General features: G+C 43.0%; 2 protein-coding genes across 5 annotated transcripts in view; one reads left to right on the top strand and one right to left on the bottom strand.

The window, feature by feature from the left end:
- LOC139937151 (uncharacterized) overlaps positions 1-16510 on the top strand; it is a 35917-nt gene extending 19407 nt beyond the window's left edge. Inside the window, exons 6-20 of one of the 3 annotated variants that reach the window (XM_071932178.1) lie at positions 1053-1281; positions 1494-1699; positions 2432-2887; positions 3293-3784; positions 4176-4703; positions 5705-6238; positions 6905-7378; positions 8057-8569; positions 8972-9478; positions 9747-10244; positions 10623-10891; positions 11982-12198; positions 12804-13295; positions 13622-14065; positions 14644-16510. In XM_071932178.1, the coding sequence (XP_071788279.1) occupies positions 1053-1281; positions 1494-1699; positions 2432-2887; positions 3293-3784; positions 4176-4703; positions 5705-6238; positions 6905-7378; positions 8057-8569; positions 8972-9478; positions 9747-10244; positions 10623-10891; positions 11982-12198; positions 12804-13295; positions 13622-14065; positions 14644-15086 (6302 nt within the window). In that variant the 3' untranslated portion in view covers positions 15087-16510. The remainder of the gene's footprint in view (positions 1-1052; positions 1282-1493; positions 1700-2431; positions 2888-3292; positions 3785-4175; positions 4704-5704; positions 6239-6904; positions 7379-8056; positions 8570-8971; positions 9479-9746; positions 10245-10622; positions 10892-11981; positions 12199-12803; positions 13296-13621; positions 14066-14643) is intronic. The other 2 variants (XM_071932180.1, XM_071932181.1) reach the window with 2 other exon arrangements.
- The window catches only part of LOC139937152 (thiosulfate sulfurtransferase/rhodanese-like domain-containing protein 2), a 47136-nt gene that overhangs the window by 19486 nt on the left and 9856 nt on the right, over positions 1-17794 (bottom strand). Inside the window, exon 8 of one of the 2 annotated variants that reach the window (XM_071932182.1) lies at positions 17244-17460. In XM_071932182.1, coding sequence (XP_071788283.1) covers positions 17244-17460 — 217 coding nt within the window. Of the gene's footprint in view, positions 1-16523; positions 17461-17794 lie in introns of those variants that run through there. The other variant, XM_071932183.1, reaches the window with a different exon arrangement.

Genomic DNA, 17794 nt, shown 5'->3' with positions numbered 1-17794 from the left:
TGATATATGGTGCACAGTTTGGTTTGCGGCTACACAGACAGATTTACCCCAACCTAAAACTGCCATTTATTTCCACCACATCTTGAAAAAGGATCACAGCACACGTGCCCTGCAAAAGTTGGGTGTTTAAACTGACATCTTGGGTGTTGTAAAATTAAAGATATCAAAAACATTTACATCATACGGTGTTAAGATAAAACTAATTTCTGCCAACAAAGATTGGTGGTGTTGTTTTAAACCATATGATGTTAATTTTTATTTCCTCTTATGTATCTTTATATTTGCCAACATTCACGGTGTCAAATTCTAACATTGTAGTCTGCAATTAACATCCTATGCGGATACAGTGTTTAAAACCCCACTAACTTCTGCCAATATAACTCGAACTCGGTGGTCTCCTTTAACACCATGTACTTGTGATCTTAATTTTGCTTCTTTCTCGGGTATCTATATATGTGAAAACACCCATGGTGTTTATGTAAACCCACGTTTCTGCACGGAATCTGGTTTTAACTTTCTTTGCCCAATACGGGAGACGCAAATGGTAGGCCCAACCCCTTATAGCCCCCATAACTCACTAATGTTCTCTTTCACATTAACTTCCCACATAAATCCACTGAAGAATTCACGTGATTCCTAGCTAGCACACAATGCACACAAAACATGGTCATACAACATATCCGAATCAAGCATCAAATTAATTGAATATACTAGGTATTCAAAGTACACGGCTCAAAATGGTCCGAATGTGTAGGTTAGTTGAATATGATTAAGTTTAACCCACGTGGAGTTAATTAGGAAAAGCAAACACACTTTGCCTCACGATCACACATATCCAACTTTCCCCTACACTTCCCAGGCGTTACTATTGACCTATTTAAGATACGGCTCAGAATGTCATTGAATGTATAACTTATTTGAAATTGACTGAGTATAATTTCAGTGGAGTCAATTGAAAATTACCCGAAGTGGAAAACAATGTTTAAAAACATTGGAAAAGCCAACCAGTTTCCTCTAGATGACACCTTCCCTGCTTTCCACCTCTTCCCCAGGTGTTATAATTGACAGCGTATTCTGGTCAGCCAGAGGTTCGGACGGAACGAGGATAGAACTCGAGTCCCTCATCATGTCCAACGACACTGGGGAGAGCATCTCTGGTCGGAACCTCTGGAAGATGGGTATCTACGGCAGTCGATTCGAGGACGGCTCCGGTCCAAGACTCGGATACGTACCTCAACTTCTCGATGAAGCACAAGCTTCAACAACTTTCGCTGCTGGAAAGTAAGGCCACCAGGCAGTAACCATTATACATATCCATCACTCATTGACGCTCAAGACACTTCAACATACAGTATTTTCCAGCAAGGATGTTGGACTACGTTAAAAATGATGAGACGAGACCTGCTCCATTTTTCATAACACAATATAATATTTTACAAGATGCTGTTACTATTAATATTATAACCATAATCTTTTTCTTTTTTCCCCTGCAGGGCTATTGTTATGAGTGTTGTAGCAGATTTCGACGTTGCCGCAGTGGGTTGTTCGCGCTACAAGTTCCTGTGTCTGGAGTTTACCAAAGGAGATTCTCCCCAACCGCCGTTTCCTTTCACGGGCAATTCTGGACCAGAAGAAAACAGTGTGTTCGTCGCATGTAAACAAGTCCCTTGCAATGGGCAGCCACAACGAGAAATACCGGGTGAATAAACGTGTACTCTGGATATACAACAAACCTGTCCCGTTGACAGAAAGACCTGTCCCGTAGGGCCCAATTTTATAGCGCTGCTATGGTGTAAGCGTATTTAACAAACAGGTTAGCAAGAAAATAAGGCGTTTATCTTGCACGTTTACCATGGATTTGCATTGTTGCGTCATTCATGTTTATGCTTGCTTTTTCATGTGCTCACGGTAAGCGGCGCAGTAAGCACAAAGTCGGCAGTAGCTCATCGGCAGCAGCTCATGAAGTTGGGCCCTGTTGGTACAAAGACCAAGTTGTTCTCCCGCCAAAAGAGGGAATTACGAGGGCATTCCGGCACACAACTGGCTTCAATGATCACTTTCATTGAAATAGATAAACCTAACAGAATAACCTACCACTTGAAGTTGTGTCTGCACCTACAGTGGCGACTTTGCACCTACAGTGGCGACTTTGGAGAATCAATTAAAATTTATCCCCAATAAGATAAAGGGCATACCAATTATTGTATAATTAGAATGGTATGGTTTCTTCTCTACCAGCCAGGCTTCTGATGGATGGTACACAAGCCTACATCTGTAAAGGGGGTTACCCTGTTTTAGCCATATGAGTAGGTTGCCACTGGAACAGTAGTTGTTTTGTAGCCCACACCTTGAAGTGGCCTTCAGGCTGTGTATGTCCGGATGTCTGATTTGCATGAACACAATTATACTAAATATTCATTCTTCCCAACAGATGATGGTCGTGATCGAGTCTACGTCAGCGAGCTTGGATGGGGACTCAAAGCCGGAAGTCGTCGCTCGGACGGTGACTACGACGTCACGATCAACCTAAACGCACGAATCCTCGGGACGGGCGACCGAGTGTCCGGCAACGACCTCGTTCGCGTCGGCCTGTTCGGCAGCAAGAACATCTACGGGGAGGGTGAACGTTTTGCCTTCCGGAAGCAGATACTCACGAGGAGTCAGTCATCCGTGTCGCTCACACCAAACACCAACCTGGTCATTGAGGACATCGAGACACATTTCCCGGTGACTGGAGTGGGTTGCTCTGAGTTTGGCTACCTCTGTGCCGAGCTCGGTAGGAGTGAGACAACAAATCAGGACTTCCTCTTGATTCCAGAAAGCCTTGATATCAGCACTACGGATGATTCCATACTCATCTGCAAGGAGATACCCTGCAGCAACCCAGGTAGGAATCAATAAGACTTATTGTAAGGAAAAACTGGTTAAAACAGTCAACGTTTGCAAAAAAAGAAATATTACTTGAAACCGCGTGAATGTTCACGAATCATCCTTAGAGTGTTTTAATATCACTAAACAAAGGGCGATATCGTTGGGTTTTTTACACTAATTTTAAAATAAATAATATAAAAAACGATTCGCAATACGCCAACAGCATGTTGGGGGTATGGTGGATAACAATTAGGAGTGTGCTGTCTTGTTTGGGTGTAAACGAACAGATTCACTCAAACCAAACCTTGCCCAAGTATTGTGTCCAACATGTCACAAAATGGCAAACTCTCTGCAGCAGGTAAACTGTTTAACTCGTCATTCTCCAAACGCTGTACACATGATCTCCCACTCTTTTTCACAGGTGGCCAACGTCCAGGCACCAGTGGAGGTCACGGAGGCACAGCGGCATCGAAAACGGGACGAGTGTCGAATCTCAGCTGGAATCTGAAAGTTAGTCACACCAACAGCAATGGTCCGAGTGATCTCATCATTTCAGTCACTGCCCTGCCCCACGAACGCTCGGACAGCATCTCGGGCGAGGGTCTGTGGCGAGTGGGTCTTTACGCCAGTGAGGACAGCAACCCTCTCGGTCGGAAGGAAAGATACAGCCGTCAGATATTGTCCCGTGAGCAGCAATCAGCGCCCTTCGGGCCGAACACCGATCTGGAGCTCACTGAAGTCAACACCCAATTCGATGTGACGGGTCTTGGTTGTGGAGAGCTGAACTACATCTGTCTTGAGTTCACTAGAGGCGATTCCCCGGAGCCAACCTTCATCTTGCCTTTGCCCCAAGAAGATAATGATGGAGTCACCGAGCGAATTTCCTCCTGCAAGGCATGGCCGTGGTGTCAAGGTAATGTTTTGGTACTTCTCATCAACTTAAACCATTACATTCCTAGTAAAAACCTCCGCTCAGAAACAAAGACACACTTGTAGTCCCCAATATTGCAATCAAAAGATATGGTCAACGTTGTTTTCAATTTGCTAGACTGCACTTATGGAACAATTTCTCTCTACGCATGAAACAAGCTACCAACTTCTCACGTTCCAAGAGTCTCCTCAAAAAATTCTGTGTAATTCATCTTATTTATTATTTACTTTAGTTCATCTCAGTGTTTATATAGACTTTCTTAATGTGTTGTGTGCTTTATAAATGCAGCTGTTATCATTATTACTTAAAGTTCAAGTAACTACCAAGTAACCACAAGTCCACTGACGTTGGATTGGGTCGTATTTATCATTAGGCGGGGACACCACAAGTCACACTGGTGGAAGCACAAGCCATAGCAGCGGGAGTACGGGTCACGAGAGTGGTGGAACAGGAGGTTCGACACACACCACTGGAGGAGGAGGTCAAGAAGACTCCCTGTACGCTGCATTCGCAAATGTCCACTGGGGAAGGCGTCTTGCACCAGACATGTCTGGTGACAAGAACATCGTTATGGAGCTTACACCTCATCCCCTCAGCAGTGCTGTCACCGGTTACAACTTATGGAGGGTGGGCCTGTTTGGAAGTGACGTCTCAGACGGCACCGGGAGACGATTCGAAGAAATCGAAAACATTTTATCTTATACCGATCGCAGCAAACCGTTGGTACTCGGAGAGAATCTTGACTTCACCATAAGAACGCCTAATGAAGTCAGAGACATGGGTTGCAGGCACTCTTATGAATGTATCGAGTTCGCCAAACTTCCGGATTCAATTCCGCCCTTTAAGCTTGCTCTCGGAAACAAGGACACCTTTGTTTCTTGCCAGAACATTTCATGTACAGGTGGGTATAACGTGTTACCACTTAAACACAAATCCTAGCTTTATTTGTCTTGCCAGAACAGTCATTCAAATTTGATCAACGTTAAGCTTAAAAAAGAAAATCAATTGACATTTGTGATGTTCATGTTTAAGTAAGGAATAAACGGGTAGCGACGAGGTCCTCAACGTACGTTTAAAGCCGGCAGGGTCGGCGGCCGTAAGATAAAGCCTCTATCGCACGGCAACGACCCTGCAAAGTTTTATGTCCACCCACGTGACGCGCTCTCCACCAGTAGAAGTAGAGAAACTGTCTGTGGTATTTATGAATATTAATTTAAGGACCAGTGACCAGGAATTATAATGTGGAAGCGCTTTGAGACGCCTTTCGGATATAAAACAACACTGCATAAAAACTGTTTGTTATCATTTTTATGTTCACAAAGTTGCTGCAACTAATTGGGTCCATTACGTTATAGACGAAAGAATTGCAAAGATAGTTTTTGTCATATGTTGGGATACACCAAGTGAGAATACTGGTCTTTGACAGTTTCCATCGGTGCACTCGCTCGTATCTTTTCGTGGTATGGTGACATCTATATGGGCTCTCTTTAAGGCAGTGGACACTATTGGTAATTACTCAAAACAATAATAAGCATAAAACCTTACTTGGTGACGAGTAATGGGGGGAGGTTGATGGTATGATGTATGAAACAATGTATAAAACATTGGGAAACGGCTCCCTCTGAAGTGACACAGCTTTCGAGAAAGAAGTATTTTTCAACAAACTTGATTTCAAGACCCCAGATTTAGAATTTGAAGTCTTGAAATCAACAATCTAAACAAACACAACTTCGTGAGACAAGGGTGTTTTTTCTGTTATTGCGCTCAAATTTTCTCAGGTTTGTTATTTACGGATATGGCATATGTTGAGATACACCAAGTGAGAACACTGGTCTTTGGCAATAACCAATAGTGTCCAGTGTCTTTATTTACATAGTTTGAATGAACATTCTATCTTTACAGATGCTGGAAGTCACGGTGGTGGCGGCAGTGTACACACTGGTGGGATGGGAGGTACCGGTTACGAGACAGGAGGTCACGGTGGTGGTACCCCAGCAAAACCTAGCACCCACCAACCACGACCCACAGGAGACGCCGTGGCCCTCCGTAATCTTCGATGGTCGCGTCCTACCATCTCAGCGGAAAACCCAGCTAAAGTCAACTTCAGGGTACTGCTAACACCACTACCTCACAGTAGACCAATCGAGGGATCCAACATGTGGAAGTTGTCGATGTTTGGAAGCGACGACGCTCGTGGCACTGGAATGAAGTTCGGTGTGATCAATAGTATCCTAATCAATGGCAACCAGAACAAGCCAGTTGTACCTGGAGAGGACATGGATTTTGAGATCGAAAGATTCTTCAATTTGGCAAAAGCCAGTTGCAGTCATCCTTATCTGTGTTTGGAATTTTCTAAAAACGCCTACTCTACTGTGTCATTTAAACTTGATCTTGGTGCGGACACACTCGTTTCATGCAAGAGGCTAACATGTGATGGTATGTAAAAAAAACATGGCAATAAGGCACTGGACACCTTTGGTACTTAATCAATGTAGTTTTTAGCATAAAAACTTACATGGTAGCGAGCATATGAGAGCCGTTGGTAGTAAAAAACGTTTTGAGAAACGGCTTCCTGTGAAGAAACGTAGTTTTTGAGAAAGAGGTAATTTCTAACTCAAATATTTAAGGACATCAGATCAAAAATACACCAAGTGAGAATACTGGTCTTTGATAATTACCAAAAGTGTCCAGTAACTGTAACCTCTAACTTATGTTTGTACTTTAACTCTGACCAGGAGTAGAAGATGCAATTTAACAACACGCACAATTTAAATCGTTCACCGCGAATGTCGATTACCAAATTATTGAATTGAATTGGATTGTTTTTATACTTAAAAACAAAACGCTAACAACTGTTTTCTATAATTACAACGGGCTCAGGATGGTCTGGTACGGCCGGACATAATTTGCCAATGATTAGATTTTAAATACATTTAGAAGCTACCAGGATCAGTAGTCTTGTCTATCAAGTCTGGTACTATTGTACCTTGCTCTTCCCAAAACACAGTCCAACAAGTTGTTGCCAATACGGTAAAAACCAAACATCGGTTGACCTACACCCACTTCACACATCTCAATTAAAATGTCCCTTCTCCCCCGAAGATCGTGGTACTGATGGTGATGGCAACCCATCTCCTCCTAAACGAGGGCCACGCCAGGGCGGCGATGCACCAGTGGCACTCTCAAATCTTCGCTGGACCCATCCAACGAAAAAAACGGACAACCCAACACATATTACATTCAGGGTTATGTTGACACAAGAGTCCCACAGCGGCTCAATTGATGGCATCAACATGTGGAGGCTGGGAATGTTTAGAAGTGACGAACCGACTGGATCTGAAATGAGGTTTAGCGAGCTCAACAACATCCTATACGGTGGCAACCAGAACAAACCAGTTGTACCCGGACAGAACCTTGAGTTTGAGATCGACAGACGCTACAATTTGGAAGATGCCGCCTGCGCGCACCGTTATCTTTGTTTGGAGTTTGCCAAGAACAAATACTCATCTGTTCCGTTTGACCTTAATCTTGGTGACACGAATGCCCTCGTCTCGTGCAAGAGGCTAACGTGTGCCTGTTAGTATACTATTATTGCCAAGTTTTCGTTTCATTTGAGAAGCCTTTGTTCTTGTCAGTCGGGTTCTACCCTCTTCCTAGATGCATTATCGATGCGTTGAAGTTGCGTAATGCAACCTAGTTCAACAGCGTACCGGTCTCAAGCGACGGTGTTTCTTCCCGGCAGAGTGTGGGTTCGGGTCAAAGTCGTGACACCTGTGTCCTAAAACAAGACACTTGCTTTCTCCTTCGAATGATACGTAAAGCCACTGGTCCCATGCGTTGTACAATGCTTGAAAATAACGCAATTCAATTATCGAAAAGAGAAGGGGTTCGCCTTGGTGTTCCTGGATTGATCAGTAGCAGTGCGCTACCGCATCTTTTAAACAAGTACACGATGATAAGGAAAAAGGTTTCAAACTTCAAAATGTAGCTCTACGTAGGGCCTACCTTGCAGGAAAAAATAATGCGCGCTTTGATATGCCCCTATGGTTGTGAGAAAACGATATAGAAAAAACCTGTATTACCGTGCCATCCCTCCCAAATCTCCGCTCCCACCTCCCTGACTCTTTCTAGCTAATAACTGCCTAAGACATTATACCAAGAGTAAATTAAACAGGCAGCTTGACATTGAACCGTAGTGTTTTGTGGACTTCCCTGTACCCAAGAAAAGTAATTTGATTCTTCTTGTTGTTAAAGATGGTGGGGAAGAACAAGGTGGTGGCAACCGTCCTGATACTGGTAGCCAGGGTGGTGGAATGGGAGGTCCTACTACCCATGGTGGCAGCAACCCCCAAACGGGAGTTCGCGTGGCCCTCTCTAGTCTTCGTTGGACCAGTCCAACTACCTTGCCGGAAAACCCTTCTGTGATGAAATTCAGGGCAATGCTGACACCAGGGACACACAGTGGCTCAGTTGAGGGTTACAACATGTGGAAGATGACAATGTTCGGGAGCGACAGACCAGATGGATCTCAGGCGAGGTTTGGTGAAATAGAAAATGTCCTTTCCGGTGACAACCTGAAGAAACCAGTAGTACCTGGACAGAACTTGGAGTTTAGTGTCGAGAGGATGTTTGATCTGGCAGCAGCTGGATGTGCACATGATTACCTTTGTATAGAGTTCTCTAAAAACACGTACTCCTCCGTGTCATTCAGCATTAATCTTGGTGACACAGAGACTCTCATCTCATGCAAGAGGCTGACATGTGATGGTAAAGTATTTTAAGACACGGAATTGTTTCATGACGAAAGAACCGCGAGGTTCTTGGCCACCCAGCAGATAATGTTCTTGGTTACTCAGAACCATAATGTCATCATGCTGACAATTTTTTATAATATGTAATGATCAAAAGGTCCTTGCATGGACAACTCACAATTGAGTCGATATAATAACTTAATGCTTCTCATGGGAATTTGGGAAATGAATGTTTCTTTTAGCCACACACATACTTGGAATTCCGCCCGTTATCAATAAATCCCATTTATACCAGGAGCTCCAAGATATGCAAAAGCAGTAGTGCGATGTCCATATAAATTGCACTAAAGACCTTCTAAAAAGATGGTTTATGATCACCGCCTGAAAGCATTTTGACTCTATGTTTTTCTCTCTCCAGATCGCGGAAGCCAGACGCCTACCAACACAGGTCACGGTGGTGGCCGAACCCCAACTAACACAGGTCATGGTGGTGGGAACCAGCCACAGACCCCAGGAGTAATGGTCATCTTTTCTAAAATCAATTGGGGTCGCCTACCAAGCAGTCCAGACAGGCCTGGTAACGTCAACCTGAATGTAACTCTTACACCCAATCCCCACAGCAATCCCCTCTCAGGGAGTCGACTTTGGAGTGTTGGCATCTTTGGAAGTGATGCTGCTGATGGAGCAGGGACACGGTATCAGGAGCAATCTAATGTCCTGTCGAGTAGAGATCAGAACAAAGCCGTGACACCAACGCAGAGGCTCGAGTTTGACATATCAACACCGTTTGACTTTAGCAGTATTGGTTGCGTTCATCCTTATTTCTGCATAGAATTTGGGAAGAATAGGTACTCCTCGCCCTCCTACATTCTTCGACTTGGTAACAAGGATAGCCTTGTTGCCTGTCAACGCGTTTCCTGTAATCGTGAGTATTATACACTAGGCAGTCGGCCAAGTCTTTACTAAAAGAACAAGTTTTAACGGGACTTGTCAATTGTAAAACTATACGACTAGCTTCCATTCACAACCTTGGTGCCCCTCTTACACCCAATAACACATTTGCACAAAATTGTTCGATGCATTTAGATAGCCACCCATATAATGTCTTCGCCCCACCCCCACTTGCATCAAATGAAACTGTCTGGTTACGCCATCACTCTGTTAAGTTCTACTATCTTTGTGAACCTTTACAGCAAACGCAGGTCAAACTCAAGGAGGTCATACACCTGGAGGTCGAACTCCCGGAGGTCATACAAGGCTAGATCCAAGCCTGCCCACAGCAAGGTTCTATAACATCAGTTGGACCCCAACACCTGGAGAAGTCCGTGCTGGACGCATAACAGATCTTAACGTCCGTGCGACGTTGTTTCCAAACCCTGACACTGACACCATCTCTGGGAAGCGACTGTGGAGAATCGGACTGTACGGGAACATGTATAAAGACGGCACAGGACCAGAGAGGCTCCACTACAACGAACAGATCCTTACACCCAAGCAGGCGAAGACACCACTTCGCCGAAACAGACCTGTTGTGTTCGACGTGGACACGCGCTTTCCATTAGAAGGCTTTGGTTGTGATCTTCACAGGTATCTGTGTATAGAGTTTGCCCAGCACAGCCACCCTGATCCAGAATTCAATTTCCCCATTGAGAATGGAGCACATGTAAGCTGTCGGCCATATTTCTGTCAAGGTAATTGAATAACCAGAAACCGTCAAAAGCAATTGTTTTATTTTAAATGACACATTCTCTAATCTCTTGAAATGTATTAATATTTTGACACTACACACAAAAACAGGCAGCCTCTTTATGCGTAGTAGTAGTGTCCAAAATGTGGAGAAAAAAAATTCAAGAGTGTAGAGAAACAGGCAAAAGTCAAGTACAAATATAATGTAACTCCAGAAGGGGAGTTGCCCTGGTGGAGTTGAAATAAACGATTTCTATACACTCTTGAAATGTACTTAGCCTGTTCAGGAGTGTCCAAACCACGAATAGAGATAAAGATACAGGCAAAGTGTATTTTATACACTTTGCCTGTATCTAAAAAGTATCACATTTCTCCTCGCTTAGATTCAGGTCAACCCTACCCGGAGCCTGAACCCCAGCCTGAACCAGCTCCAAACCAAAACTACGCAAGAGTCGACGATTTCAGTTGGAAAATTGGTAACACAAATGTGAATGCGAATGGCTTGACGGACCTCCGGGTATTCGTTAATGTCACACCGACTGCAGACACCGACACCATCAGTGGACAGAACTTGTGGCGAATTGGCGTCTACGGGAGTAGGGTCCGAGAAGGAGTGGATGGTTACCAGGATCGATACGACTACAATCCACAGGTATATATACCTTTATGATACTGTCTTCGTCTTGACCATGTCCCTTGTACCGAATAACAATAATGAATGCTAATAATCATGTTGCAAATAGGAACCAGACTATTTTGTTCCTCCAGCCTTGGTTTGGTTAAATTGATATCAATGATAAAGGTCTATTAAAAAGAGTCTCCATTTCATACTTAACTTAATTGTTTTTAATACAGCTAAACAGATGTTTGGCAATATAGTTTACAGTTTATCTCATTTTATAGGGTGTCACAGCCGAGCGATTGAGCATCCATTGAAACAAGTTTTTGGTGGTCAAGTCATGGGAGTGTGTGTTTGAAACCCGGCCATGACACTTGAGTCCTTGAGCAAGACAATTGTTTCTTTTCACACAGGGGTAAAATGGGTATCTACGAGGTAGAGGTTGATACTGTGTATGAACAAGCATTTGGATGGCTATGGTTGCCAAGGTTGTTTGCTCCACAGAAACCTGAGACAGATTAAAGGAATGTTATTGGCCCAATGACCAGGGTACTATAATTGTAAAGCGCATCAAGAGTTGAGTCACAACAAACTGTCAAATATCTAAAAGAAACCTTCTCATTCACTGTATACCACATTGACATCAACACAAACTAATTGATCCAAACACTTCACAATACCCATCTGTAACACAGTAGGCGAGGGTGCATTAGTTTACAGAGGCTCAAGCTATTCCTCCAAAATTGTCAAACCAACTCAACTATCATGTTCAAGAAAATGCCAAGGTGAACAATTGTGAACTCACTTAAATATTGTGTGTTTCCTTTATCAAGTGCCTTGTTATATTTCACAGGACAAGTGGGCTTTATAAGAACATTGAGTTTCACCATTATTATCTCAACTCATCAAGAAGTGAAGAGCAAATTACATTGAGACAGCGCATTAAGTAGCTCATACTTCTTTCATATATACATAGTTGATTGATAGGACCACACCTTGAAGTGGCCTTCACCAGAGTGTGTTGAGCGACATGCAGACAAACATAATTTTAATTCTTTTTGCTTAAAAGCACAAAACTTGTCAGAACAATTTTTGAAAGTTAACATTTCTTGGTTTCTCACAGATTCTTCAGGTTCACGATGCCCGCAGAGTCTTCGGCCCAGGTAGACCCTTGAAGTTTGATGTCAACACAAGGTTTGACATGAGACAGCTAGGCTGTGGTCCCTACAAGTACTTCTGCGTTGAATTTGGAAAGGACAGTCTTGCTGTTCCAGACTTTTACATGCCACTTTCCAACGGGGATGTCAGTGTCAGTTGTCAGAGGTCCGTCTGTCCAGAAGGCAAGTATATGACCAGACCAAAAATACTTCCAGCCATAATGCATGTCATAGCCAAGCGGTTAAGAGCACTGAATTCAAACTCTGGAGTTTCTATTCAGCAGAGTGTGGGTTCAAGTCCTAGCTGTGATACCTGTGTCATTAAACAAGACACTTAATAATCATTATGCTTCGTCCTTCAGATGGGACGTAAAGCCGTTGGTGTTGTTGAACACGTAAACAAAAAGATAGCACTTTTAAAGGGGTTCGCCATGGTGTTCCTGATTTGACTGGCAGCATATTGCGCCACAGCACCTTGTAAAACATTACATGGTGCTATGTTAAAGGAGTACCTCTCATATATCAAAGGTAGTCCAATATACCTTGTAGGAAAACACTGTACGTTAAAGGGCCTTGGTAACCATCACTGAGTGACGGATACCGTGCGACATAAGCTTAGAAGCCACTATTACTACTACTAAAATGTTGGTAACGCCTTAAACGCAGCTGTTATAATGTATCTTCATGTATAATAAACTGGTCAATAGACTCAAAATTACATCCATACTGCAAACCAAAACAACACTCTATGAATTCGTAGTCTTCTTTTGTTCTAATGCTGTTAACAGGTGGAAGTCAAACTGGAGGTACTGATCATGCTCAGCCTGATCCAGCTACAATGAAGACGGCGAGGTTCTCTCGCATGGACTGGAGACTACTCGGACCAACAGTCTACTCACATGGGGATAGCGATCTACGCATACTAATGGACATAACCCCAAATCCCTCCTCTGACCGGATCGATGGGGGTGCGGGTAGTGGACTGTGGCGGGTTGGCATCTTCGGCAACAGCAACACAAGGGGGTCACACCCTATGAAGATCAACTACGAAAGCCAGATTCTGAGTCTGCAGGACCGTGACAAGAGCCTGATTCCACCAGGACACCTGAACTTTGACATGACCACTCCCTTTAACCTCCGGAGGGCACACTGTGACAGCCAGTATCCATTTTTGTGTCTGGAGCTTTCCAAGGGTGAAAGAGCCTACCCAGACTTTAATTTACCGTTTCCCCGTGGTGCCGACTCCTATGTATCGTGCCAGCCTGCTCCATGTCTTACAAGTGAGTAGCATACAACAGTGTACACAAATTCCTCCTTTGGACAATTAACCTCGCAATTGAGGCCGTCTTAAATTTGGACATGAGACGTTGTCAACATAGGGTAGATGGCCCAAAAAGTTATTAACGCACCTTCTTTAATCAAAGCTGTAATGATAAGTTTCTCCGTGTGAGAAGCCTTAAGTACACTCAAAGGACTCGTTGTCTACCAAACAAAAGATTCCGTAAGAGTTCAGCAACTGGTGATATGTTACGAACAACCCAATCATTGTTATCCTAACAAATAAATATATATGTATCTTAACAAACTTATCACATTTACACAACAGCTGATACAAGGACGCACGGCACTGTACCTGTAGCTACCGTCACGTCGGTCACTATGGACGGCGCAACCATTCAGCCCGGCATACAAAACAACCTGTTCTTGGATGTGAGCGTGAACATGGCACAATCTAGCTCAAACATTCATGGAGCCAACCTATGGCGTGTCGAGATGTGGGCAAGCAGAAGCTCAACTGGTGAGGGTCTTAAGATAGGCCACAACAGCCAGGTACTCTCCGAAACACAAACCGACCGAAGCTATGTCCCGCCAGAGCCGGTGCACTTCGCTGCAGTACCATTCAGTGTGGACATGAGAAGGAAAGTCTGTGCCGCTGTTGGCTACGTGTGTGCCAAGTTCTCTAAGCAGGATAATGCAGTTCCAGAGTTCAGTCTAGAGGCATCACCAAACAGCAACGTGCTTACTACCTGTCGACCTGTAGATTGCAGCAGTAAGTGAAATCATCAAAATCAAGCTTATTGACTTTGGTTTTACCTATTTAGACCAGTGTGTGTAAGCACCGTATACTCAGTACTCTCCCGAGCTCTATGAAAAAAATCACAGGCATACATACTTGGGTGGGATTCAAACCCATGACCTTTTTCAATTTTAGAGCAGTATCTTACCCACTTACAAACTAAATCAAGGTGGCAATGAAAAAAAAATATGTCAGCTGCCGCAAACTGCTTGCTGATTAAAACGACCTGCGATATTAATGCAGGAACTGTCAATAGCATGGCTTTTTTACCCTAGCTATCTTTAACAAAAGATAAAACACAATCACTTCCTCTGTTCCTCTGTAAAGAAATGGTAAAAATTATTCTGTAAGTACGAAAACGACTCACATATAAGTCTTCTATTTGCTATTCGCAGTGTGTGCTCAGAATTAAAATGAACAGATAAAAAAAATTCCCAAGCTCTACAAAAAATGTCTTGTGTACTACACCAGTAACATGTAAACAAATCTGCGCCTGAGTGTAATTGAAACTACATCAATGATTTTTTCTTCTTCACTTCTATCCACTCCAGCCCCAACCAATTCCATGATAACAGTCACCGGGCTCTCCCTGTTCCAGATGAGGGATGTTGGCCTCAGACCAGGCCGACCCAACACCCTGACCATTGGTGTCCGAGTCAACTACGATGCGGCGGAAAGTGTCGGCTTCTCAGGAACCAACCTGTGGTCTTTGCAGATGTGGATGTCCGCAAAAGCAAACGGCAAGGGTAACAAAGTCAGCGCGGTAAACCAGGCCTTGGACGCCGAGCTTTCCTCTGTGCCCTTTGTGCTCGGTCGAGACCTACAGTTCAGGGGTGTAGAGCTCAGTGTAAACCTGATGGGAAAGAGATGCAAAGCTGCACGATTTGTGTGCGTGACCTTATCAAAGAACGCAGGATCAAGCGAGTCCTATGAGCTCCTTGCAAGCCCTACTCCCAAAAGCCTGTCCAAGTGCCTTCCTGTCAACTGTTCTTGAATTTTATCGAGGAGGGGCAGGTTGGACACTGGAAAACTATATGCTTGTAGAATAAAGTGTACAGTCCAAAGTAGTTAGAGTGCACTGCATGGCTATAATAATGTGTGCTGTATTACCCAGTACCTGTGTTTGAACATTTATCACTGTGGAACTGTTTAAAGTCTTACAGACCTACTTCAACGGCAGCAAGTGATCTTTGCTGAATTTCATATAAAATGTTTTCAACCAATAAGACAATTGAGTTCACGCGATTAAAATTTTATAAATTGTGTACAATACAATCCTGTTGAATACCCTTCTCTGGTGCTTTTCAGTAAGATACGCAAAAAGTCATGTTACATCATCACTCATGCTATAACATTACATCATAATATGAAGGAGCTCCATTTTGTATAGCAACTTTGTTTCAGCATGGAGGTATAACAAAGCATGATGTCGAAGAACTGTCATTTTGACGCATGTCAGAAGTGTTTCTAATTTTTCAAAACCTTGGGGTTGACCCTCAGTTTTTTATCAATAATTAACAACAATTTAGAAAGTACATTGAAATGATAAAAAACACATAATAATCAGGTGTAAATAGCACCCCTGTTAAATTTGTTTGCTTATGAAGTAGCCGTTTAATCATTAAAGACGCATAAACCTTTTTAAAACAGTAATTTTCTGCCTTGCAGGATATACAAGGAATAGTTAGTACAAGTAAAATGATATTTACTACGGGAAGCAACATTTTTATGTGCTTAGTGACTTTGTGCTTTAAAGCAGCTCTATGAAATCAGGCACTAGGCAAAAACCGGGGAAGGTCGTGGATCACAAAGGGGGGAGTATTTAGTAATAAAAACCATATCCAGGCTTGGAGTCAAAAGTGCATTTGTTCTAATTGTTGTGGCTTCAGACCACCTTCTTAAATGGTTCCAAAATACATTTAGATCTGTAATGATCTTGCTCATCCGAACCCCACCCCACCCAACCCTACCCCTGATATAACAAATTCAGGCATGTGACCCACTAATGCCCTTCTTCGCACTTGACATTGACTGGTCTTTTAATATATGTACCATGTACATGTGCTATTGCTGCTTAAAAATATATATAAAATTATTCCTAAACTTTATATGAATAATGTAACCTCAGTTAAAAAAGAGAGAGAGAAAAAACAGGCTAAACCGCATTATCATGATTAGGTTACTATGTTGCATTTAAGAATCTGCAAGACATACACATGTAACTTGACTTAACTTAACAGTGTACATGTAATGCTTCCATACATATGTTAATAAATCATTTTTATAAAACGTGATTAAAAACGAACAGTGTTTTGCTTACAGTATTTTGCTTCATTATGATAATAAAAATACTAAGTTTTTATTGATGCTTTATCACAATCGCAGGGCGCCCCAAAGAACTCATACTCTCCCTCCCCACCCCCCCCCCCCAAGGTGGCAACAGGGGGATTTGAGCCACGGTCCAAGAGACGCGAACCTGACTTACCTCCCCGACCCATCATCAAACTCCAGTGTTAGACTACCGAGATTGCGGGAGCTAGATGCAGTTCAAATCCTATATTTTAACAGCTTGTACTGCATCAATTTAAGAGGTGTTACATTTCCATCGGGGATCAAGAATAAGCCTAATGTCGAAGATGCGACTTTTCATTGATAAGTTTAGTTGCGACTTCCCTTATTCAACTACTCGGTTAATCGTGTTACCATGACTACTACAAAAATAGTCCCGACTACCTGCTTGGTAAAACAATTGTGTAACTCATGGTTATTCACGACAACAAAGTTTACTCAGGAAATTCAATCACTTTTGTGACACAATCCTTCAATCCTGTTAGCACGAATTCTGCTATATTGCGCCTGCGTCAAACAATATGCCGCAATGCATCATGGGAATTAAAAATTAACCGAGACTAGTGTCGAAGTTGCAACTATTTGAGGCGCGACTAGTGGAGTAGTAAATTCGACTAGTGGCCAAGGCTTAATAATGAATTTCAATTTTGGTTTTACCTTTACACCGATGTGTGTTAGCACTGAATACTCGAGATGTGTGAAAAGAATCACAGGCACAAGTCTCTGGCAAGATTTGTTATTTAGATAAGGAAGTTGATGTGTTTACAAACAGCTGTTTAACAGAATTATTCTCCAGACTTACTTCTCCTCAGGAATTCGCTCTCGCCTCCTGGTGCACAGACATTCCTCTTTGGTCTTGGATTTCTGCCTTTCCGCTCGATCGTTGAGTTCTCCACACAGTTTACAGCATGACGTCAGACCACTGGCTCTGCATGCTGGGCATGAAAGGACGTACTGATGGCAGTGGGTGCTGGAGCAGGGCTGGTACTCGTCCCACGGCTGGTCACAGTGGAAACAATCTGTGAATGTATCACAACCATTGCATTAAGAACTATACCCGGGGGAGAGTCAGTGCTGACAAAAAAAATCTGAAACTGGGAATGCAGATGCATGTACAGTAATATAATTTACCTGTAGAAGTTCAGCTTCATTAGTTGAAGCAATTATATCAGGAGAGTTGCACAAGTCCGTTGTACATGCTAAAATAATTTTTGTCCCCTCGAGACAAAAAATTGTTTTAGTGAAATTGCTTTCTCCTTTCTCAAAAACTACATCACCTCACCAAGAAATAATATAGTGAAGCTTTCTATCATCATTATCTATGTAAACCTGCCGACGTTTGTGTTTTATGTC

This window comes from Asterias amurensis, chromosome 5, assembly GCF_032118995.1.
Source record: "Asterias amurensis chromosome 5, ASM3211899v1".
Classification (NCBI taxonomy): Eukaryota; Metazoa; Echinodermata; class Asteroidea; order Forcipulatida; family Asteriidae; genus Asterias; species Asterias amurensis.
Note: the sequence above shows the minus strand (reverse complement) of the source record. Positions and strands in the feature narration are given on the sequence as shown.